General features: G+C 45.6%; 1 protein-coding gene across 2 annotated transcripts; it reads left to right on the plus strand.

The window, feature by feature from the left end:
- Positions 1-1,969: 1,969 nt before the first annotated feature.
- On the plus strand, positions 1,970-20,373 carry ZNF598 (zinc finger protein 598, E3 ubiquitin ligase). 2 transcript variants are annotated; one of them, XM_063344077.1, is made up of 12 exons: positions 1,970-2,339; positions 5,430-5,542; positions 6,952-7,081; positions 9,905-10,116; positions 10,675-10,892; positions 11,628-11,745; positions 12,813-12,994; positions 14,261-14,330; positions 14,969-15,732; positions 16,727-16,862; positions 17,599-17,743; positions 18,054-20,373. In XM_063344077.1, exons 1-12 carry the CDS (start codon positions 2,151-2,153, stop codon positions 18,399-18,401), a joined length of 2,625 nt encoding a protein of 874 aa, XP_063200147.1. In that variant the 5' UTR covers positions 1,970-2,150; the 3' UTR covers positions 18,402-20,373. The 2 variants fall into 2 exon arrangements, with proteins under 2 accessions (XP_063200147.1, XP_063200146.1); XM_063344076.1 differs by having other exon boundaries at positions 1,972-2,339; positions 14,258-14,330.
- Positions 20,374-21,593: the final 1,220 nt, after the last annotated feature.

Raw genomic sequence — 21,593 nt, forward strand, 5'->3', positions numbered from 1 at the left:
TGATGCACACAAGTAGATCCTAGGAATTTACGGTACATTTCAATGTGTAATTTAGCGTGGTTTGTCTCCGTTTCCTTTCCTAGAAAATTTAGTTTAATTAGAGATGTTTTGTCTTTAAGGGTTATCATATTGTGCCAGTGAGTAACCCCAGCATTGACCTGCCTCATCGAGGCATGGTGTGTCCTGGAATCATTCTTCCATCACCCTCTAATACCAGCTCCGCGGGTGACGAGAGAGGCCCATGAATAATCGGGCCATTTTGTCATTTCTGGGACAGATGGCAGCCCTTGACTCAGGGGACAGGACTCCAGGAATGTTTGCCGAGCAGAGTGACGTGCTGCTCATCGGGTGACACATACGATGATGTGGCAGAACGAGCGCCTCATGCCAAGATCTTGGGGTTTCTTGAGGCTTTTTGGGTGGATCTGGAAGCAGAGTGTCCGTGTTTTACAGGGATCAGCTCTGATTTTTCACACATGGAAAGGGAAGTGACCCCACGTTGGTCATTTAGTGGTAATCTGGGAGAAAAAAAGGTGGGAGATCCTAAAGTTTGAAAAACTGTTTCTGTCTCTTCCTCAGTGCTGCCCCCAAAGAAGCTTTTATGCTTTTTTAATTTACTTCCAGAGGAACATGGCTGCTGAGCCCGTCAACACTACTCTCCATGCTCCTGGAGCACCCTCTTCTGTTTGAGGAGCTGCAATTCTTACCTCTGAGCCTCAGCAGCACAGACCTTTAAAATATGCAATCAGCCCTCAAAGCAAGTGCGGGAACATACATTTCTTTACCAACCAACCAGGCATATCAATGATTAACTCGAGTTCACCTTAACTCACTCTGCAACCCCGGACAGCTGTCACATGCTCACACGCTGAATACATGAATCACACCCTGCAGCACATACACAAAGATTTCTTTAACACACTGTGCTCTTAACATACTGACACCAACAGAGCCCATTTGTGGTACTGTCCTCATGGATGCAATATCCTATTTTACACAGTGTACACTTTTTAACACTTTTTTTTTCCCAATCACACCTAGTTTACACAGGCCGCAGGACACCTGTGTTATAAAATCACATCAAGAGGCAGAGCTGCCCCCGATGTATACATTCTGGTGCTGTTTGCACCACCAGGGTAGGTGTTTGCCCTGGAAAAATCCCACAGAAATCACAATCCTGTCTCCTCCGCTGCTTGGCAGGTCACCACCACACTGCCACGTCTGTGGGACACCACTACTGCACACGTAGTGGCCAAAATGCCTTGTCCAGGGGAAAGCCAGTGCTGTGCTGCCACACAGCCGCCCACCCGGTGGCTGTGGAGGCGGAGGGCAGCACCCAGGGACGCTGGGGCAGGGGCCTGGAGTCCCCAGTCTCCCCACAGCCAGGGGCGCCAGGCCAGGGGCCTGGGGTCCCTGGTCTCCCCATGGCCAGGGACGCTGGGGCAGGGGCCTGGAGTCCCCAGTCTCCCCATGGACGGGGTGCTGGGGCAGGGGCCTGGTGTTCCCAGCCTCCCCACGGCCAGGGGCACCGGGACAGGGGTTCGGGCTCCCTAGCCTCCCCACAGCCAGGGACGCTGGGGCAGGGGCCTGGGGTCCCCAGTCTGCCCACAGCCAGGGTCTCCAGATCCACAGGGGCAGGTCCCGAGGTGCAACAGCGCAGGCCGCAGCCGCCCGGCACTGCCCAGACTCTCCTGAGGCCTGCTCAGTAGCTACCGAGCAAGGGGCCACCAAATGGTTCCCGCGGGCCGCCTCCACCTGAGGGGACACCAGCGAGAGGCGCCTAGAGGGGCTACGCCGCGTGGACGCTCCGGGCAGCCCTTCTCTATGGTCAGAGGCCAGCAGAAGCCGGGCTAGCGCGGCAGGGGGACGCTCTGGGCTATGTCTCTATGGTCGGGCGTTGGAGGACGCGGCGTGACGTCAGGGGGGCGTGGCGCCCTGGCGGTGGTGGGAGGTACTTCGGGGCGTGAGGCGCCGCTCTAGGCGGGAGACTCGATGGTGGCTCCGTTGGGGATCTGCGAGGACGGGTCTCTATGGTGAAGAGCCGGGCGGAGAGTCGCAGGCCGGTGCGGGCGGCGCTCTAGGCCGCCTCTCTATGGTGTGGGCTGTTGCTAGGCGGTGCGGGGCCTAGGCCGCGGCGGGTCGGCGCCGCCATGGCCGCCTCGGCCTCCGGCGCGGCGGCGGCGGGGCCCGCGGACGGGTCGTGCGTGCTGTGCTGCGGGGAGCTGGATGTGGTGGCCCTGGGCCGCTGCGACCACCCCATCTGCTACCGGTGCTCGGTGCGGATGCGGGCGCTGTGCGGCGTGCGGTACTGCGCGGTGTGCCGGGAGGAGCTGGGCCAGGTGAGGCCGGGACCGGCGCCCCCGCGTCCGCTGCCGGGGCCTGTCAGCGCCCCGCGGGGCTGGGGCTGGGGCTCGGGCCGGCTGCCGCGCGGCGTTGGGCGGGGGGAGGCCTCGGGCCGGGCCGGGGCAGGAGCCGGGCGCGGAGCGACTCGTGGAATCTGCTGAGTGGAGCCGGGGCGGGGAGGCGTCCCCCAGCCGGCGGCTCTCCGGGTTTATCTGCCGTCTGTCTCGCTCCCGGTGGGGCGAGTGCTGCTCAGAGGAGACGGGAGGGGTGTTGGAAACAAAATATGAAGAAAATGGAGTTTAAAGGGAATATTTTTTTGAGTTTTTGAACCAGCAGGGCTTGCTTTTCAGAGTTGGTATTGCATGATCTCAGATGACTGTCTTCCTGCCGAGTTCCTGGCTTGGTTTTACGCTTGGGGGAGGACATATTTTGTATTCTTTCAGGGCTTGCTCATGCCTTAGGTTACAGCACACCATGCTGCCTTTGCCCCCAGTTCCTTTTGGCGTGAGCCATCTCTTGGGCATATACTTAAAAAGTAATTTCCCCTCAGTTTTAATTTTTGTGATAGATTTCTGTTTTCCACATGGCCTGCTGGTGTGGTGCCGGGCCCCGTTGTGGAGTTCAGGGGAAGTCGCTCTGATGCTGTGGCTGGGCTGCGCGGAGGCAGCTGGGGATTCGGTGCAGTGATGAGCTGCATGAAGAAAAGTTGTTCGAGGATGTTTATAAAAACGAGTCCTCGTACGTGAATTTGTTTTTTGCAGAAGTGATGCAGGGAAAACCAAACCCTTTAAGAAGGAAAGAATTGGTACTGGTACTGGCACTGAAAGAAATACTCTGAGATGGTTTAGGAAACGAAATAAAACAAATATATCAGGGGGAGGGGGCTCTCCCCTTGGTGAAAGGAGAGCCCCCCGCCCCAACTAAACTGTTTGCTTTGGCTGCTTTTGAAGTTGTTCAGATGGTTGGAGGAATTGAAGATCTTAGGCTGTGTGCTGAGGATCCTCATACTTTCTGGAGGCTGGGAAGGTCGATGTGGTTTTCAGACTGCGCTTACTGGCACATGAGTAGCTTCCGTGTACAGAAAAAGACTCTGTGAAAGTAATTTTATCTCTGATCATCCTCTGAGGAAATGCTGCTCCGTTTCTCCTGTCTTAGGAAGAACCAAGCTGTGATGTTGCTCTTTGTCCATAAACCTGCTTGTTTTAGGGTCACCAATGGACTGTTAATCTCACAGGCTTTTTAATATTGTAATATTGCTATATTTTGTGGCCTGAACTTTGGTTCATTCAGCCATCTTTCTTCCTCCTTTATTAACCATTTAAAATGATCCTTTTATTATAATTGACTGAGGGGTCATTTTTAATGGCTGTACTTTTTTTCCCGGCCTTGTCTTTAAGTGCCACTATAATACTGTTCTGCGTCTTCACCCTGATGCCCCAAGGAAAGAAAAAAAAGATACTGAGGTGCATAAATCACATCAAAACTGCTGTTGAATGAACTGAACATATATGTAGGACCTAAAACTGGGTCTCTTAATTTGCATGGTGTGCGTGGAATTAGCGGAGACAAGCACAACACTACCAGATCTCAGATGGTGTTGTACAGAGTAGCGTAGACCGAACTGGTACGCGTCACAGCAGAATGTACAAGGAAATATAACTATAAAGATGAGTGGCATCACAGGACATGACGGAGGAGAAAGCAGGATATACTTGTTATGGTAATATGTGCTTTCAGTGATGCATAATTGCTGCAGTGAAGTTAAGGAAAGATTACCTGTTGACCTGTAAACTAACCCTGACATATACTTGGTTCAGGCTTGGTGGATCTGTCAGTGTACTTCTTACATATACGTGTGAGATTGTTCTTGGAATTGCTGTAGGAAACTGTGATGGACTCCTGTGATAAAATCTGCTTTTCAGCAGTCCATTCCTCTCTTCTAAAACTCACTTTAGGCTGAAATGAAATGTCATTACAATTTCACCAAAACAAAATTTTTTAAAATAATTGGAATTGGACATAGTTGTCATCGATACAACAAACTTAAACTTGTATTCTCTTTATTTTAAGCTTGATATTTCAGCAAGTTGTCTATATTTTTTGTTTTGTTTAACAGTAGCCCCACTGTAAAGAAAGCTTTAAAAAAAACCCCACAGTACCAGACACAAAAGACTTATTCCATGGTATTTCACCCCAGTAAGGGAAGAGGAGTGATTTAACAAGACTATACTTCATGCGTATTATATAATTGAATGGTTTTATTAAGGTTGTAAGTATTTCTAGATGAACAGGTGATTATTGTGTTTGTGTCTCAGCCTTTCCGAGCTGGTGCAGGTAGCTCTGGCTGTTTCATAAATGTCGCTGCTACCCCAGCACTTCCCAAACTGGGAGTGTGTGCCAGAGCAGACCGGTGGTAGGTGGCTTCTGAAGAAGGATGTAATATCGTAAATGGCTGCTGTGTGAGACCCAGGCTGCTTGGAGGTCAGGGGGAGCAATGGTGAGCAAGCAGGTTCCCTTAGAAGGGATATGTGGTACATATAATTTGGGAAGTGACGTAGTATTTTATTTCTTGCTTTCCTGGTAGTTAAGGAAAGAAGAAACAGTGGTTTCCCAGTCAGACTCTGAGTAACGTCACTTTCCACTTACAGACTCTAAGTTTCTGTGTGATCTACCAGGAGATAGGAGGGAGCTGAGAGCAGGGCTCTTGACAGGCATTTGCTACAGAGAGGGTTGAAGATATTTACTCATAGCACAGCTGTGGTAGCAAAACATACCATAAAAGTTTCCTAATCTAGTTCAAAATCCAAAGACCAGGCTAGTCCAGTCCACCTTTGTCTAAGCTGGCTCACCTGCTGGAAGTTGATAAGGAGCAGTCCCAGTGGCTTTGCTGACAGTTGTGGGGGCAGTTACTGGGGGTGGTGATGAGCAGCTGGGACTGAACAAAGAGCTCGGCAAGTGTTGTCCAAGCTTCGGGCTATGGCGAGTTCCCTGGCAGACAAAGTTTGTGCTGAGGAGTTCAGCTGGAATCCCAAAGGCTGTGTGGCCTCAGTGTGCTCTTGCTGATTCTTGTGTTGTGTTGCCTGCAGGTTGTCTTCGGACGGAAGCTTACGTCTTTCTCGACGATAGCACTTAACCAGTTGCAGCATGAGAAGAAATATGACATTTATTTTATGGATGGAGAGGTTTATGCACTGTACAGGTGGGCACATATCCAGCATATTCTTATCTGTGTTACGTGGCAGGAAATGCATGCTTTAGTACAACAGCGTGGTTTTGTTCTGTGGGAATAGAGTGGCTGCCATGCTGTGTACGTTAGTCACCGTGCAATGCAGGTGGCTTTGGTAGCATGAGAGCCTGGAGCAGCGCGGTTGGCGTGGGTGCTTAGTACCACGGTCGGCAAAGGGAGCAGCTCCTCAAGGCAGGAGTGTGAGATTCACCGATGCATAATACAGAAGCGTTGCTCTGCCAATAAAAGTTGCTTTTTGCTTCTTTATCAACAGCAAACTTGCTGAAAGGCTTTTCATCCATTGCATAGCTGCTCTGGAAATTGGTAAAGACTGAATTACTATTATAATTGTATTTATTGCCCTCCTGCATAAGGACTAATCAAAACCAATTGTACCAAACATTGTATGAAAAGAAGAGCAACCTTGTCTGCCCACAAAGATCTTGATTCTAAATGGGAGAGGAAAAGGGTGAAGTAAAAAACCAAAGCAGAGTAAAAAACGTGGCATCAGCATAATGTTCTAAAAATATTTTTCATAACGTGCTTAATTGAGAGGCTTTAAGATAATTAAAAGCAGTTAAAAGGAAAGGAGAGCGAAAAAAGATGAAACCATGCAGGCAATGGTACCTCTTTCTTAGAGAACTGCAAATTGTGTCCAACCTGATTTGGGCTGAGAATGTAGCTCTGCTGATACATTTCTGGTTTTGTATGACTTCATATTTATGGAATTGGGCAGTGGGTTTAGTGAGCAGAATCAGTTGGAAGCATGTTCTGATTAATTATACACCAGCTCTGGGAATTGCTTTTGATGATACGATTTCTGGAGAGTTGCTGAGATTACAGTTCCGCGGGCAGCAATCAAGTGCGAGGGAGCGGGGTCTCCCACTGAGACCAGTGCTCTGTCCTCAGCTCTTGTTGGGAATCATTGTGGGGAGGGTTGTTTGTTTTATTCTTCCCTCCCTACTTTTCTATTACAATTTTTTATCTCCCTCACCACATTCTTCAGTTTCTGACAGTAGAAAATGTAATTAAATTGCATGCGAGTGTTGCGCATATCAGCTGAATCTTCAATAAGAAGGGGATTTGTTGCATGGACATGTTACAGTCCACTCAAAATTTTATAGTGGCAGTGTATTACTTACACTGTGGTTGTTCAGCTCTTGTCTTACAGTTGAAGCGTCTGTGTAATTTGGTTCTGTTCTGTTCGTGACAGATGACAAAGTATTCTTGGAATAAACAGGACGCTAACCTCATTACAAATTGCTGGGGGAGCTATAAAAATGCAGCCTTCTGCCAGTGACGGAACATTTGTTTTTCGATAAAGGTATCGGGTTGCTGAGAGGGAATCGGATAATTTTTAGGAAATCTTTCTTTTCCCTTAGGAAGCTGCTGCAGCATGAGTGCTCTTTGTGTCCAGATGCGAAGCCATTCAATACCTTTGCAGATCTGGAACAGCACATGAGGAAGCAGCATGAACTCTTCTGTTGTAAGCTCTGTGTTAAACACTTAAAGGTGAGCTTAGTTCTCTGCTTCAGTGTGTGGGAAGGAGGGGTGCTTCTTAATATGACCTGCAAGAGTACCTGGGGAGGTGGGAAGAAGGGGGTGGCTGAACAGCACTGATGTGTTTGGGTTTTTTTAAGTTTCCTCTTTCTGCCAGCAGTGAGGCCAGTTGCTTTGTCTTTCTTCTTCTGTAAACTGATTAATGAAGGAGGCCTGAAGGTTCTCCGTGGATTATACTTTAAATTAAGCATGACCATATTAATAACCTTCAGATGTTGGCTCCTCTGCCGCAACGTGTGTAATACCAAGCCCTAACTGTCTGATAGGAAGTTAATCCTGAGTTGTAGGCAGACTTTGTTACACCTGTAACGGTAGAGACCTGAAGTCTATTAAGACTTATACTCGTAATGACTTTATGAGCTAAAACTGTAACTTAAGAAAATAATTTGGTTCCAGTTCACAAAGCAGAATGTATCATGGAGTGATGGATTTATTTCTCAGATCAGAGTCAGCATAGCATTTACAGTTGGAACTTGTACAGGATGAGAATCCATCTTCCTGGTTTAATGAAATATAATTATATTTCATTACCTTGTTTATTTGTTGTCATGGCTTAACCCCAGCCAGCAACTAGAATCAAGCAGCTGCTGGTTCACACCCCACCCACCCCCCAGGTTTGGACATGGGAGAGAATCAGAAGAGTAAAAGTGAGGAAAAATTTGTGAGTTGAGATGAAGACGATTGAATGGGTAGAGCAAAAGCCACACACACAAGCAAAGCAAAACAAGGAATTCATTCACTGCTTCCCATCGACAGGCAAGTGTTCAGCCATCTCCAGGAAAGCAGGGCTTCCTCATGCGTAACGTGTGCTTGGGAAGACAAACGCCGTAACTTCGAATGTCTCTGCCTTCCTCCTTCTTCCTCCAGCTTTATATACTGAGCGTGACATCATATAGCGTGGAATATTTCTTTGGTCATTTGGGGTCAGCTGTCCTGGCCGTGCCTCCTCCCAACTTCTTGTGTCCTCCAGCCTTCTCACTGTCAGGGCAATATGAGGAGCAGAAAAAGCCTTGATTGCTTAGCACCAACCCAAAACATCAGTGTTTTACCCACACGATTTTCATCCCAAATCCAAAGCATAGCACTGTACCAGCTGCTAGTAAGAAAGTAAGTCAGCTTTGTCCCAGCTGAAACCATAATATTTGTTCAGAGCAAATTTCCTGTGGGTTGTTGACTCGATTGGAAAATGAAACTCACTGTTGCCTGCAGTTGAGGCTGCTGTGTTTGATGTACACATGTAGAACGTGACCGGGGCTGTTTTAAAATGTATTTTACAACCCACTAAAGATAAAACGGTTACTGGAAAGCTGAGTTGTCTAGGTCTGAAAAGGCGATGTGTATTGAGCGTGTAAAACTACCTTCACCACCATCATCTTTTGTTGTTTTTTTTTTTTTTTAATCCCACCCAAATTTCACTTAGAAGGGCTGGTGTTGCGTCAGTCAGGCGATGCTTTTTCACAGTCTGAAAGTCAGAATTCCACCTTTCCCTGGAGCTAGAGTGGGTTTTGTATTTCTGAATTACACATCAAACAAAATCAGCAGTTACTGTTAAATGAATTCTAGGGCTGCTAACCTCTGTGTCTGATAGCTGTCAGCATTCCTTATTGTTGTAGGAGGGAATTTAGTGCACAAATGCATGTTTTTTAGAACTCGTTACACATGGGTTTGTATGTGTGTTTGTTTTCTCTGAAACCAGTTAAGTATCAAATCAGAGAAATGCATTTATCCTGTGGTGCCAGTTGGTTTATGCCAACTGAACTGTAGTTTACTGCCGATAGGGACAGGATCCAGAAGTCGTCACCTTGGCCTGAGTGAACACTAATGCTTTTTTTTTTTTTCTTTTTCCGCCTGTGCTCGTGCAATCGCCAGAGCGAATCCAAGGGAAGCAGTCAGGGGAGGGCGAGACCACTTCTTTTGGTTGCTGTTTCCTTTGAGTTCTGGTAAAGAGGTGTTTCCACGGTCAGCTTAAGTAGCCACCACTGCAGGAGCTTGTTTGTCACTGTCTCTCCTGGAGAACTCACAAACAGTAGTAGAATTTCTTGGCTTTTAATTTCAGAACACTGCAGAGACTTTTTTTGCACAGGAAAAGGTTCCGTATTACTAGTGCCTACTGAAAAGAAGTTCTTAAACTTGCAGAACCCTAGCTGAGCCAAATGAACCTGTTCCCAGAAGGAGTTAACACTCCTTGTCTAGGCGAGAAATAAAGGATGTTCTGTTCTCGAGGCTGTGTATCTTTTTGGCATCTTCAGAACTCTTCCTACCGAAGTAGCTCGCGTATTAGTAGGGACAGAAGATTGTCTTACAATGCAGAATTTGTTCTCTGAACTGTATCCCTTGTGTGTAGCTATCTTGGGGTAGTTGCTATCCGAGGAAAGTAAAACAGCTCACTTCTGGTTTATGGGCTTTTTCAATTCGAGTAGGCAAAAACTATATGTTCATAAATACATATTTAGGATTTTTTTCCCTACCACAGATTGTAATTTCAAGTTTGTTGCATTATGTTAATACACAAAAAAAAAAATGTGAAAGGGAAAAAGGTGAATTAGATCTGTTTTCAGTGTTCAGACTGAGTGAAATGCAAGTTAAAATTAATTTGGACCTATCACCTGAATTTTGTTTCCTATTCACTGAAAATACTAGGTGTCGGTTATAAAATTGCATCTTTCTGAAGCAAGTCTTCCACTCCTACAAATGAACAAGTCGTGCGCAACCCGTCTTACTCCATTTCGTTCTCTGTTCACAAGAAGTAATACACTTCTTATTTTTTCTCTTCAGATTTTTACTTATGAACGGAAATGGTATTCTCGTAAGGACCTCGCCCGTCATCGAATCCATGGAGATCCAGATGACACCTCCCATCGTGGGCATCCCCTGTGTAAATTTTGTGACGAGCGTTATTTGGATAATGATGAGTTACTGAAACACCTAAGACGAGATCATTATTTTTGTCATTTCTGTGACTCTGATGGTGCTCAGGAATACTACAGGTTTGTGAAAGCAGTTTATTTCTGTTTCCGTACCTTTAATTTTAAGAACAATTGTTTGAATCTGCTTTGAATTTTGGGGAAAGTAGTGCTTGAAGACAGAGGGCAAGGATGTGAGCAGGTTGGCTGCAGCCTCTTTTGTTCCTCAAACCAACAGCCACAATAATCGCTTTCTGTCTAGTTCATATTTTAAAGTTTTCACTAATGTTAAATGTTAAAAGTTACATTTTTGCAGCATGACAGCAGATGTCTAGTGTGTTTGACTAAGACTCCAAAGTTCATGTGCAAAGCAGATAGAAGTAAAGTTGCTTTTGTAAAATACATGTCTTATGTACAGCTGGATGTGACGAGTATCAGGCAGTAGGCTTCTTTTAACATCTGGGATCATGCATTAAGGGCTACGTGGACTGTACACAAGTGGTTTCAGCTGGAAAGCTTGTCTGGGGATAAAGAAAGAACCAACTGCCTAGGCTTGTCTTCACTTCATCTTCTAAAAGTAGCCCTGTACCATTAGTAAGATATGTTGGAAAGGTCGCGGCTCAGCCTCTTCTCTCTTTCCAGTGATTATGAATACCTTCGTGAACACTTCCGCGAAAAGCACTTCCTTTGCGAAGAGGGTCGGTGCAGCACAGAACAGTTTACCCATGCTTTCCGCACAGAAATAGACTATAAAGCACACAAAACGGCCTTCCACAGCAAGAACAGGGCAGAGGCCAGGCAGAACCGACAGATAGACCTTCAGTTTAACTATGCTCCTAGGCACCAGAGGAGGAACGAGGGTAAGTGTGGTTGGGGGCTGACGTGGACCGAAACATATTCATTCTTACTGCTTTGAGGGTTTTGAGAACATCTGGTGGACGTTTCCTATCCAGGAAGAAATTCTTTATGAAGAGAGCGGACAAGCCCTGGAACAGGACCCTGAGAGGTTGTAGTTTGTCCATGAAGATAACCAGAATTTGACCAGACAGGGCCCTGGGCAACCTAATATTGTTTCAGAGCTGGCCTTGTTTGAGTGAGGAGATAAAACAGATGATATCCAGAGGTCTCTTCCTATTTAAGTTGTTTTACAATTTTTTCCCCCATGTATGGATTTAATGATGGTACATAATTTTAGGAAAACTGCTGACTTTCTTCTACGATTTGTACTTATGCAAATGACTTATATTACAGTTAATACAAAATAGAGATGAACGTGGAGCATGAGACCACAGTAGCATGTCCACGTAGGAGTGCAGAGATGAACATACAGAGGAACTTTTCTTCTGTGTGGAACTGTATGTAGAAATCTCTCTGCATAAACACAAAATTACTCAAAACTCACAGGTTACAATACATCAAATCCATGTACTGTAAAATGGATTTTAATGTAGCAAGGTTACATAGACTGCTTAATCATCAGGGAGAAATCAAGGCAGTTTTGTTTGTACTGGTATATTTTTGCTTTTTTCAGGTATAATGTGATGCCCAGATTAGAGAAATAACTTTGAGAGTAATCAACCATCCCTCCTGTTTAGGTGTTATAGGTGGAGAGGACTATGAAGAAGTTGACAGGTATAACAGACAAGGGAGGTCAGGCAGATTGGGTGGCCGAGGGAGTCAGCAAAACAGAAGAGGCAGCTGGAGATATAAGAGGTGAGTAGCACAACATTTTGTGGTTTTTTTACTGCTGCTTAGTGTTGGTTTTTACTTGCCAATTACCAATGTTTCAGTGGATCAGTAGGAAGGAAGGAAGTCAGTACAAAATTTGGAAGCTTCCATAGTGAATCCTTGGTTGAGAGTAAAACCAGCTTTCAGTCTAAGCCTGGGTGCTGACTACATGCTTGATCAAAGTGAAATTATTTTATGTGAAGTTTCAGCTCTCTGGACTTGACGCAGGAAGCAAACAATGTAATCTTCAACTTGTGAGTTAAGTAAACTCAGAATCCTAAATTAATATCAGCAACTGTTTTTATGCTAACTTTTCTGAGTAGGATTTTCTGAAGTAAGTGCCAAGTCTTTGAAGGTTTAATGGACTCTTTGGTCTGGGTAACCGTGAAGTTCCTATTCTAAGGACCATGCTTTTCATTGAACTAACAGATCTCTGTGTGGCCAGACTGAGTGCTTTGGAAAAAGAAGAGGGTTAAGTATTGAAATGAAACTTTGCATTTATATGTCTCTTCATCCACACAAGACCTGAGTGCTTTGTACATACTGCACATCTATTTTTCTTCTTTTTTTCGCCGGACGGTCAGCTGGTTCATTACTGGTGATATCACGGGGGGGAAAAAGTCCATCTCTAAACACTTATATGTTGGTGTCGCATGTGGATCGTGCATGTGTTGAGAGTTCATGACAAACCATGTTTCAAAGAATTACTGTGGCCTAAAAGTATGATTTCATATGTCTGAAAATGAATGGGAGAGACAGGTGTCGCCATGCATCCTTGGTACTGTCTCTCCCAGTTCATCCCGGTTTCTTCTGCCTTGGATTGTTATTACCACCTGTAGAACTTGCAAATCCAGGGGGTGAATGCTGCCTGTCTCACCAGCCGGCGCCAGGGTGTATTGGAGTGGTGGGTTTGCTTTAGCCTTCTCAGCAGGTGGCAGCACAAGATCAGGGACAGTCATCGGAGCTGACACTGGAGAGGTGGGAGCTGGAGTGAGGCAAAGCTGCTCGGTAATCCTTACTGTTTGACCAAGAAAGTCTGCCTTGTCCTATAGGGAGGAAGAAGACAGAGATGTTGCGGCAGCCGTCAGGGCGTCTGTAGCAGCTAAACGGCAAGAAGAGAAAAAACGGGTAGAAGACAAAGATGACAGCAGCAGTAGAGGTAAAAAGGAGGACTTGAGGGATTCTGAAGTGCTCAGCTCCAAACGTGCGCCCAGGTCTTCAAATGATGTTACAGGTTAGTGTTGAACACGTTCCGCAGCTGCGGGGAGACATGGTGGGTCTGGAGATGAGCCTGGCAAAAGTGGGGATGGCCGTGCGTTGCTCTCAAAGGCTGGTGGATGTGGATAGAGCTATGCAGAATCGTAATCCAGCAACACGGATTTGCACTGAAACGTGTCTGAGTGGGCTGAGGCTCCTGCAGCAGGTTACACTTGAAATGCAGCCGGGTAGAAATATCAAATGCAGTTAACATACAACAGTATGTGATGTTCCATCCAAATCAATATAATCTAAGAATGTGCCATTTCCTACTCTAGCATGCAAGAACTGATTTATTGTGATGTGTGAGCTGCTTTTCCCCTTTTTGGGGAACAAAAGTATTCCCAGTAAAGGCAATACTGGGTGAAAGCAAACCTTTAATTGTTTTGAACCGTGTCCACTTCGGGGCAAATAAATATGATGCAGTGGTGTTTTGATATTAGTGTTGCTTCAAATCCATTTTCCACTGATTTATTGCTCCTACAACAGGTTTCCCACTTAAAGATTATATGCTTTCATTATGAACTGAGAGCTGCTGAGAGCTCTGTTTGGTTAATGGGTACGGCTCAGTTGGGGATGATGGGCAAGGTTATCTCCCCCAGCTGCCTGCCCAGCTTTTGCTGCACGCATGCCAAAGCTGTTACCAATCTGTCCCTGAAATGCTGCGGTCCGCAGCACTGGATTTGGATTTTAAGGCAACTCTAAACGGGGAATGAGTTATGTTTCAATGTAAAATGACTGCCCAGGAGCTAATTGCTGAGCAGCTTGGGCATCCGTGCAGCAGAGGTGTGATGGACGGCTCGGAGGAGCAGCTTTCCAAGTGAAGCAGCAGCATACCTCAGTCAGAGCACTGAGGCTCTGAAAAGCATCCTGACGCTGTGCAGGCAGTTGAGCGCTAACCTCTGGTAGAAGCATGGAGCAGACAGCTGGGGGCAAAGGCATCTCGGTCTCTAGAGGGTTCCCTCACAAAGTGCTTAATGTTTTGCTCATGTTAAGTGGTGTGAATTTCCTGTATGCTACAGCCAGTACGCGATGACATAATGATGAATGCAGTTAATTGAAGGAAAGGGTGATGCATGTTTTAAATTGTCCTTTTGGAGTGTCACTGTTAATGACATCATCATCTGCTGAAAATAGGACTTGTTAATGCTGCTGTCGTGTTCATTGATAGCTTCCACTCTGAAATGAATGGATTTTAGTTGAAAACATTTCTTTGCTCTCTTTGTCCATACTCCAAAAGAAGCAGCTGCTAATGGTGCTTTAAGCCAAGATGACTTTCCAGCAATTGGTTCAGCAGTGGGACCTCTACAAGGGTAAGTTTGTGCAAGGCTGCAGCAATGAGAAAGCACCTTTAGAAACTTAGTCATGTTCTGCATTTCTGGAGAAAATAGTTTTACAGATCACTTAAACTACAAATGCTTCCTCCCTGCCCTGGCCCCCTTGTTCCTCAAGCTGTTTCTGTGCTCGTCACCTGCATGAACGGCTTTAGTTGTTGCTTCAGTTCACGGCTTGATCTTTTGGTGGTGTAATTTCAGGGAAGTCCTCGATGTTCTCCATTTTAGCTATTTGTAACTTGATAGCTTACCTTGAAGGAGCTGTATACTGTGAGTTTTAAAATTCATCATCTCCTGAAATTGATGATGATTAGAATAATGTCCTTGCAGGCTGTGGCAGCTAGAATGTGTGTGTACAGCTTGCTGGTCAAAGTGAGGTGTACTAAGACAGTAGAGACAACACAGCAAGGCTCGTGTGCCTTCTTTGAGGAGACCCATTCCAGACACAGTTTACAAGCCTGAGTGCATTTGCATCCTGTTAACAGTTGGGTCAGTTGTGCCGCCCTAAGCGATGGTTTGAGGAAGAGTGCAGACAGGTATGGAGCTCGTTCTGCCTGTCGGAGTTGTGCTGCCTCTGCAGCGCCGGTGTAACGGGCTGTGCTTTTCCTTTCTCGCAGCTCTGCCCAGCTCGCAGCGGTTAAGCTTAAAGAAGAAGATTTCCCAAGCTTGTCATCCTCTGCAGCGCCCACCATCTCTTCTGGGATGTCTTTGACATATACAGCGACTGCAAAGAAAACAGCTTTCCAAGAAGAGGATTTTCCAGCTCTAGTGTCCAAAATGAGACCTAACAATAAAACAGTAACTAACATCACATCTGCATGGAACAACGGTTCCAGTAAAAATGTGGTCAAAGCCATTAGCAACCCCTGTGTAAACCAGATAGCCAAAAAACCATCCTCCTTGAATAGCACTAAAGGAAGTAAGAAGAGCAATAAACTCTCTCAGTCAGACGATGAAGATGGCGGTAGTGGCTTGACAACCCAGGAGATCAGAAACACACCAACAATGTTTGATGTCTCGTCCTTGCTGGCAGCTTCTACCTCACAAACTTTTACAAAAGTGAGCAAGAAAAAGAAGATGGGTGTTGAGAAGCAGAGGCCGTCGTCCCCACACCTCTTACAGGAGACATCGTTTCCCAGGTCATCTACTGAAAAGCTGCCAGAAGCAGAGCGGACGTCAAACGCATCCTCTGCTCTTCACGCCCCTGACAGATCCACAACTGTCGTGAATGGTCATTCGGAAAAATCATTAGCGATCTGTAGTACACCCAAAGAGCCCCCTGGCCTTAAAAAGCCCACAGTGACTAACAAATGCCCTTTACCTCAGGAAGACTTCCCAGCTCTTGGGAGCTCAGGATCAGCTAGAATGCCCCCGCCACCAGGTGAGCACTGCAGGGCATGGCCAGCTTTGCTTGGAGGTAGCTTGGATGAGATGTAGAAACTGCTCCTTCTGGCTCTCATGGGAGTAGCAGTTCTGCCACCATGTGCTAGGTTAGCCTTTGAAGTTTAAAAAGACAGTCTGGGGGACACAGATAGGCTCGAATGTCCTCTGTAAATCACGGTTGAAGCGGTGGAAATGTTGGGGGACCTCTGCTCCGTGCGACTGCGGGTGTCTGCTCTCTGGGGGTGGCTCACAGACGAGCAGCTGGTCTTTACCTGTCGCTGCTTTTCTGAGTCATGGCTGACACGTATCCGCTTTTGTGCGTTAAGGTCTAGTTTGGGAGCCCCCGCGGGCAAAGGGAGTCTCTCTTTAGCTGTGACCTGTGCCTGCTGGTACTTGTCAGTTGGCTTGATGGGTCCCTTTTGTTCTGTGTTTGCAGAGATTTAATGCCCTTGCTTTTAGCGGTGCCATAATCTTGTAAAACTGGAGTAACATGGCAACAAACGTGACTTACAGTGGTTTTAATGAAAGTAGCATCGCGTCAGGAGATTCTTGCCTAGCTATTTTGTTCTGTGCTGCTCTGCAGGTACAGCTAGGTGGAGTGTGCTAGAAATACGATGCCTGGTGCTGTTGTGAGTTCTGGAGTGACTTCTGTTCACTTTAATAATGTAAAAGTGTTTTTCGTTGTGAGTTGGAGTGTTGGGGTTTTTTTTTAATTATTTTCTATTGAAAAAGTAAATTAATAGTTAAAGGGCTTTCTCTGTAGAGTAACATCAGCCACTATGAAGCGTTTCTTGACCCGAGTGTTCAGGCAACAGATTTCCACCTCTCTAATTTTTAGGTTTTTTCCAGTATAGTGATGTCTGCACTGCTGACTCTTACTTCTTAGTGCTTCTGGAGAGTACGTCACACCGCTGGTGTTAATTTTGGACAGTGGTATGTGGGTGCCACAGATATGTGCTCTGACTTCCTGCCCCTTCCCTGCTTTCGTTTAGGCTTTAACACTGCGGTGCTATTAAAGAGTCCTCCTCCGCCTCCGGGACTGTCGGTGCCTGTTAGTAAACCCCCTCCAGGTTTTGCTGTTATTCCATCCACCAATATCTCTGAACCTGTCACTACATCTTTGAAAGAGTAAGTAAAAGTCGTTTGAGTTGGAGTTACTGTACGCATTACATCTCAGTTATGTCACACGGGCGTTAAACAACGCATGAAATACTCCTAGGGGATTATTTTAAGCAGGTGCTGCCGCAGAGGCCAGCCATTTCCCCACTGTTGGGGGGTCCCGTGGCCGTTGCGGGCTGCTGTCTCTTCTAGATTTATTTGGAAATCTGCAGCTTCGGCATATTTCTTAACCCTTCCATTGATTCTGTCCGAGTCCCAGAAGCAAGGTGCTGAAGCATGTTTTCCTTGGTGACCTCCAAATGCTTTCGTTGCTCTGATCTTTCCAGTAGCTGGCCTCTGGCTGGGGCCCTTCGGGTCGAGAGAGATGAGTTTATGAGAAAAAAGGGAGGGGAAAATTTGTGTAAGTTTTAATACAGGCATCTGTATGAATCTGTTCGGCTTTACTCATGGTGCAGTCTTTGTTGCTCACGTCTTTTTAGTGAACCTAGCTTACAAAACAGCTCGTCAAGACTATGTTAAACTTGCATTTTAAATATTCTGCCTAGGTAAAGCGGGAATCCCACAGGACGCATTTCATCCTCCTGTCAACATACCTGTTTGCTGCTTATCGTAATCGCATGTGTAGTTGGGTGGGGAAAGGGAGTGCATCCTATAGAAGAAAGTAGCCATATAATATATATATCCCACAGCATCTTTGTATGCCACGAAGCAACGTCGGAGTCACTTTTGATCTTTTCAAATGCAGGCCAAAATCCTCTCACGGATCATACTTGATTCCTGAAAACTTTCAGCAAAGGAACATTCAGCTAATACAATCCATTAAAGAATATCTTCAAAGCGATGAGTCCAAGTTCAATAAATTTAAAACTCATTCTGGGCAATTCAGACAGGTGAGTGGGCAAGAACCTTCGGATTCCCGAAACCTTTCTATGTTCGGTTCATGTAGTGATCTCTCACTCTTTGCTGTCAGTGAGTGGACTAGATAGAGATTATATATATATATATATATTTATTTTTTTATCCCCTCCTGTGAGCCCCACTGTAGCTCTTCCCTAGTGCTAAGGTAGCAAAAAAGCCGTGAGGATGGAGTGAAAGCAGTGAGGATGATGTGGCCTGGGAGAAAGTGAATCCCAGTGGGATTTTCTTAAATATATATTTATTTATTTGTTTCTAATTATTCCAATTCTCTTTTCACTGAAGGGTCTGATTTCTGCTGCACAGTATTACAAAAGTTGCCGAGAACTGCTTGGAGATAACTTCAAGAAAATTTTTAACGAGTTGTTGGTGTTGTTGCCGGACACAGTTAAGCAACAAGAACTGCTTTCTGCTCACAACGATTTCAGAATCAAAGAAAAACAAAGCTCAAACAAATCCAAAAAGAACAAAAAGAACGTTTGGCAGACGGACTCCAACTCTGATCTCGACTGCTATATCTGCCCGACGTGTAAGCAAGTACTGACTCAGCAGGACGTTGTCACCCATAAAGCTTTGCATATTGAGGATGAGGAGTTCCCTTCCTTACAAGCAATCAGCAGAATCATCAGTTAGCTTTCCTGAAGACCAATAAAAGAGTCTCTGTCTATGAATATGCACTTTTTGGAATGAGGTTTGGCAGTGTGGTGTGGCTGAGAGCCGGTGCCAGTTGAGTAGTCGGGTAACCGTTAGAGAGCCCTCTCCGTGCTGTTCATAAATACTGTGCAAAGGGATCACTGGACTGCGCCGTAGCTAATTAACATCCAAAGTCTGAGCTTCCGAAATGCCTGAGTAGAATTAGGCTGAAGTGGCAGGGTGGGCAGGCAGGGGGCCACCTTTCTCCTGTAACATGCAATAGCTGAGAAAATACTTTCTGATCTGAAAACTGACGGGGACACAATAGGGGAATAAGCATCTGCTTTGGGTTCTTTCTTTCTTTTTTCAGGGGGTGGGGGAAGATTAAGAATCACTGAAATGAAAGGAAGCACAAATGGCTTCCCTTATAATATTCTGATTATTTTATATTTTTTTTTGTGCTATTTCTGTGACCACGAAGATCACAGTAGTCAGGGGTACAAAGGTGCAGGACAGGAAAAGATGCTACTCACTGGTGAGTAAGACCGTTACAGCTGCGCGTCTGTAAACGTTGGGCTGCTCACACAGCAAAGAAAATTCCTGTCTGAAAACGGAATTAATTCTACTACTTGAAGAATTGGACTGATCTGTGCGATGAGTTGAACGTGAGATTTGAAGTTGCCTCTGACCTTTTATGTAACGTGCTCTTTAAAGAAACTTATTTTGTAGCACTGCATGTAGAATAATAACAGTAAGGCTTTACTTTCTGTAAAGCACACTTCACAGTAATTTTATTTAATGACTGCCATGTTTCTAATTTCTTGGATGTATTAATGGTGGTAGCTCCAGACAGCATCATCTTGGGACATTAAATGCTGCTGATCATTGACCGTGTTTATCTGCAGTGCCTTGAAGTGCATTTATCTGTTTACAGTGGTCTGCGCTAACAAGGATGATTTGTTCAGACTGTACGGAGTGTTGACATCCTGTCCCTCCCTTGGTGATACCGGTCTGAAGTAGCTTTGCTTACGTTGCTCGGCATCTCTAAATTCCACCTCTCGGACGCAAGAGGGGAATCTGTTCCTCGTTTTGACGCGACTCCTCCAGCAGCAGCTGTGACGGGACGGAGTGACAAGAGTCCTCCCTGCAGTGCACTTTCATGGCTGGAATTCAGTGTCTGATTCTCTCCCATCCTGGCAGACCAGGTTTAGTTATTTTTAACGTGTGGGAATAAAGTTGAAATTAATTTATGTAATTTTTAGTGACAAAAACACTGCTTTTATATAAGCATCATTTCTATGAAATTGAGCTCAGAGTAGTGCTGAAGAGCTAGTGCTGGCTACAGAAAGTTTTCCTTGCCTTACACTTCTTATTTTCGCTTGCTGTCAGGCTGCAAAGTGCTTTTTGATTTCTTTTTCCAAATAATTAAGACTGGGGTTTTTTTGAATACCTGAACGTGTTGTGTTCAGCACAGGGGCCAGGCTGCACGCCCTGAAAAAAATGGGGATGGGGAGGATTATTTGGCTGCATGGCTGTTTGTAAAATGCATGAGTACGTGACAAGTAGTAACGCTTCCGTGTTCCTGCTTCGAGTCAGGTTCCTCCGGAGCAGAGCGGGGTGTAGTTGCCCGTGACACCGCCGTGACACGACCCACGGCAGCAGCGCTTTGGTTTGATGCCAGCTGCCCCCAATACTTCCAGTCAGCAACTGATCTACGCTGCCAGCTCTTTTCCCTGGCTCTTCCTTCGGTTTGTAAAGTTCGGGGGCAATGAAATGCGTATTCTCTGCAGGAGCATCTTACGTCTTCCCATGATTTTCAGTTAATTTCTTCTGTGTTAGCAGATACGTAGTTCCCACCGGGCGGGTGCTGCTGTAAGTTTCCTCGAGGCGATCGATCTCTCTGGCCTGATGATGCAGTTTCTTTGTCCCTTGTGCTCACCTGATTAAATAAAGTATTACCAAATTTTTTCCAGGCCGCTTCTATTCATTTTTTAACTCTTTATTGAAAATAAGTTGCAGCTGGTACACAGACACCGAAAATACATAGTCACAGATTGTTCTCTCAAAAGATATTTTTATATATATAATATATACAAAAGTTGTAAACATTTTTAACTTATTTCCATACACAGTCCACTTTATACTACAATGCACGTAAGATGATTAGTGACAACTGCAACTCTTTGAAGCGGTCTGCTTATACAGAGGTATCTGCAAAAAAAACTTAAGTTTGGTATTGGTTTGATATTAAAACTCTTAAAGAATCTGAGGTTTAAATGCATATTGCAACAAAATACAGGCAGCTGAACTTGGGTTTCAAGTTGATAGAGTGAAGGCTGGTTTTGAGCCTCACTGGTCGTGGGAGAGGGTCTTCTGACACGCGCGGCCTCCAAGTGCTTCCTAAAAAAGTACCAGGAATAAACCGGAGTGGAACTAGACCCATCCCTCGGGGAACACAAAGGTGGCCGAAAGAAACTCTGCAACTCTGTACAGTAGCCTGTATCAGGAGAAATACTGATCCCACAAAATGTAATAATGTCATTTAATAATGAGTAGACAATGACCACAGTTAGCTTAGTTTTGTTTAAGTGACATCAGCATTCGCAACATCAGTGACACTCCGCAGCAGGCGGAACCAAGAGCCAGCCATCTGCCCTTTGGGGGGCTGGTTGCGGGGAGAGAGAAGGGTGCGAGTTACCCCTGGAGGGAATTGCTGGTTGACAGAAGTAGCAAAGAAATGCCACAGTTGTCACTTGCTGCTGTAGCATGAACTGATGGGAAACTCGTCCTACAGCATCCATGCAGAACAGCCAGTGAGATCCCAACTGCTCGTAGAGGTGACTGAGCGGGAGGGCTCCGCTCAAGCTGCGTGAGATACAGACGCGCGTAACTGGGGAGATGTTTTTACTAAGTATCAGTTAAGCAAAACTCCAGCTTTGCTAGGAATAGCTTAAAATGTTGGAAAAAAAAAAATCCCAATTCTTTCAAATCTTTTAACATGCTTAAAATAAATATGCGAAGCCCATGATGTGGTTAACTTCAGTGCTGAGAAATATCTATTGTTGCCAGAGAACCTCCCGGAGCCAGGTGATTTGGCAGAATACATCTCCAGGAAAGGTCCAGGGTTGTTTGAATTCTGTTCTTTACACCCAAATTCAGTGCTGACACTACGCAGAAGCGTTCGGCACGCTA

Source organism: Chroicocephalus ridibundus, chromosome 8 (genome assembly GCF_963924245.1).
Source record: "Chroicocephalus ridibundus chromosome 8, bChrRid1.1, whole genome shotgun sequence".
In the NCBI taxonomy this organism is placed as follows: Eukaryota; Metazoa; Chordata; class Aves; order Charadriiformes; family Laridae; genus Chroicocephalus; species Chroicocephalus ridibundus.

What these genes read in the sequence shown, in the direction of transcription:
- ZNF598 (XM_063344076.1), top strand. Translation starts at nt 2,151, where the DNA reads ATGGCCGCCTCGGCCTCCGGCGCGGCGGCGGCGGGGCCCGCGGACGGG. An exon ending in GCCGGGAGGAGCTGGGCCAG is followed by an intron (nt 2,340 to 5,429) that starts GTGAGGCCGGGA and finishes TGTTGCCTGCAG; the next exon opens with GTTGTCTTCGGACGGAAGCT. An exon ending in GGCAGCTGGAGATATAAGAG is followed by an intron (nt 11,746 to 12,812) that starts GTGAGTAGCACA and finishes CTTGTCCTATAG; the next exon opens with GGAGGAAGAAGACAGAGATG.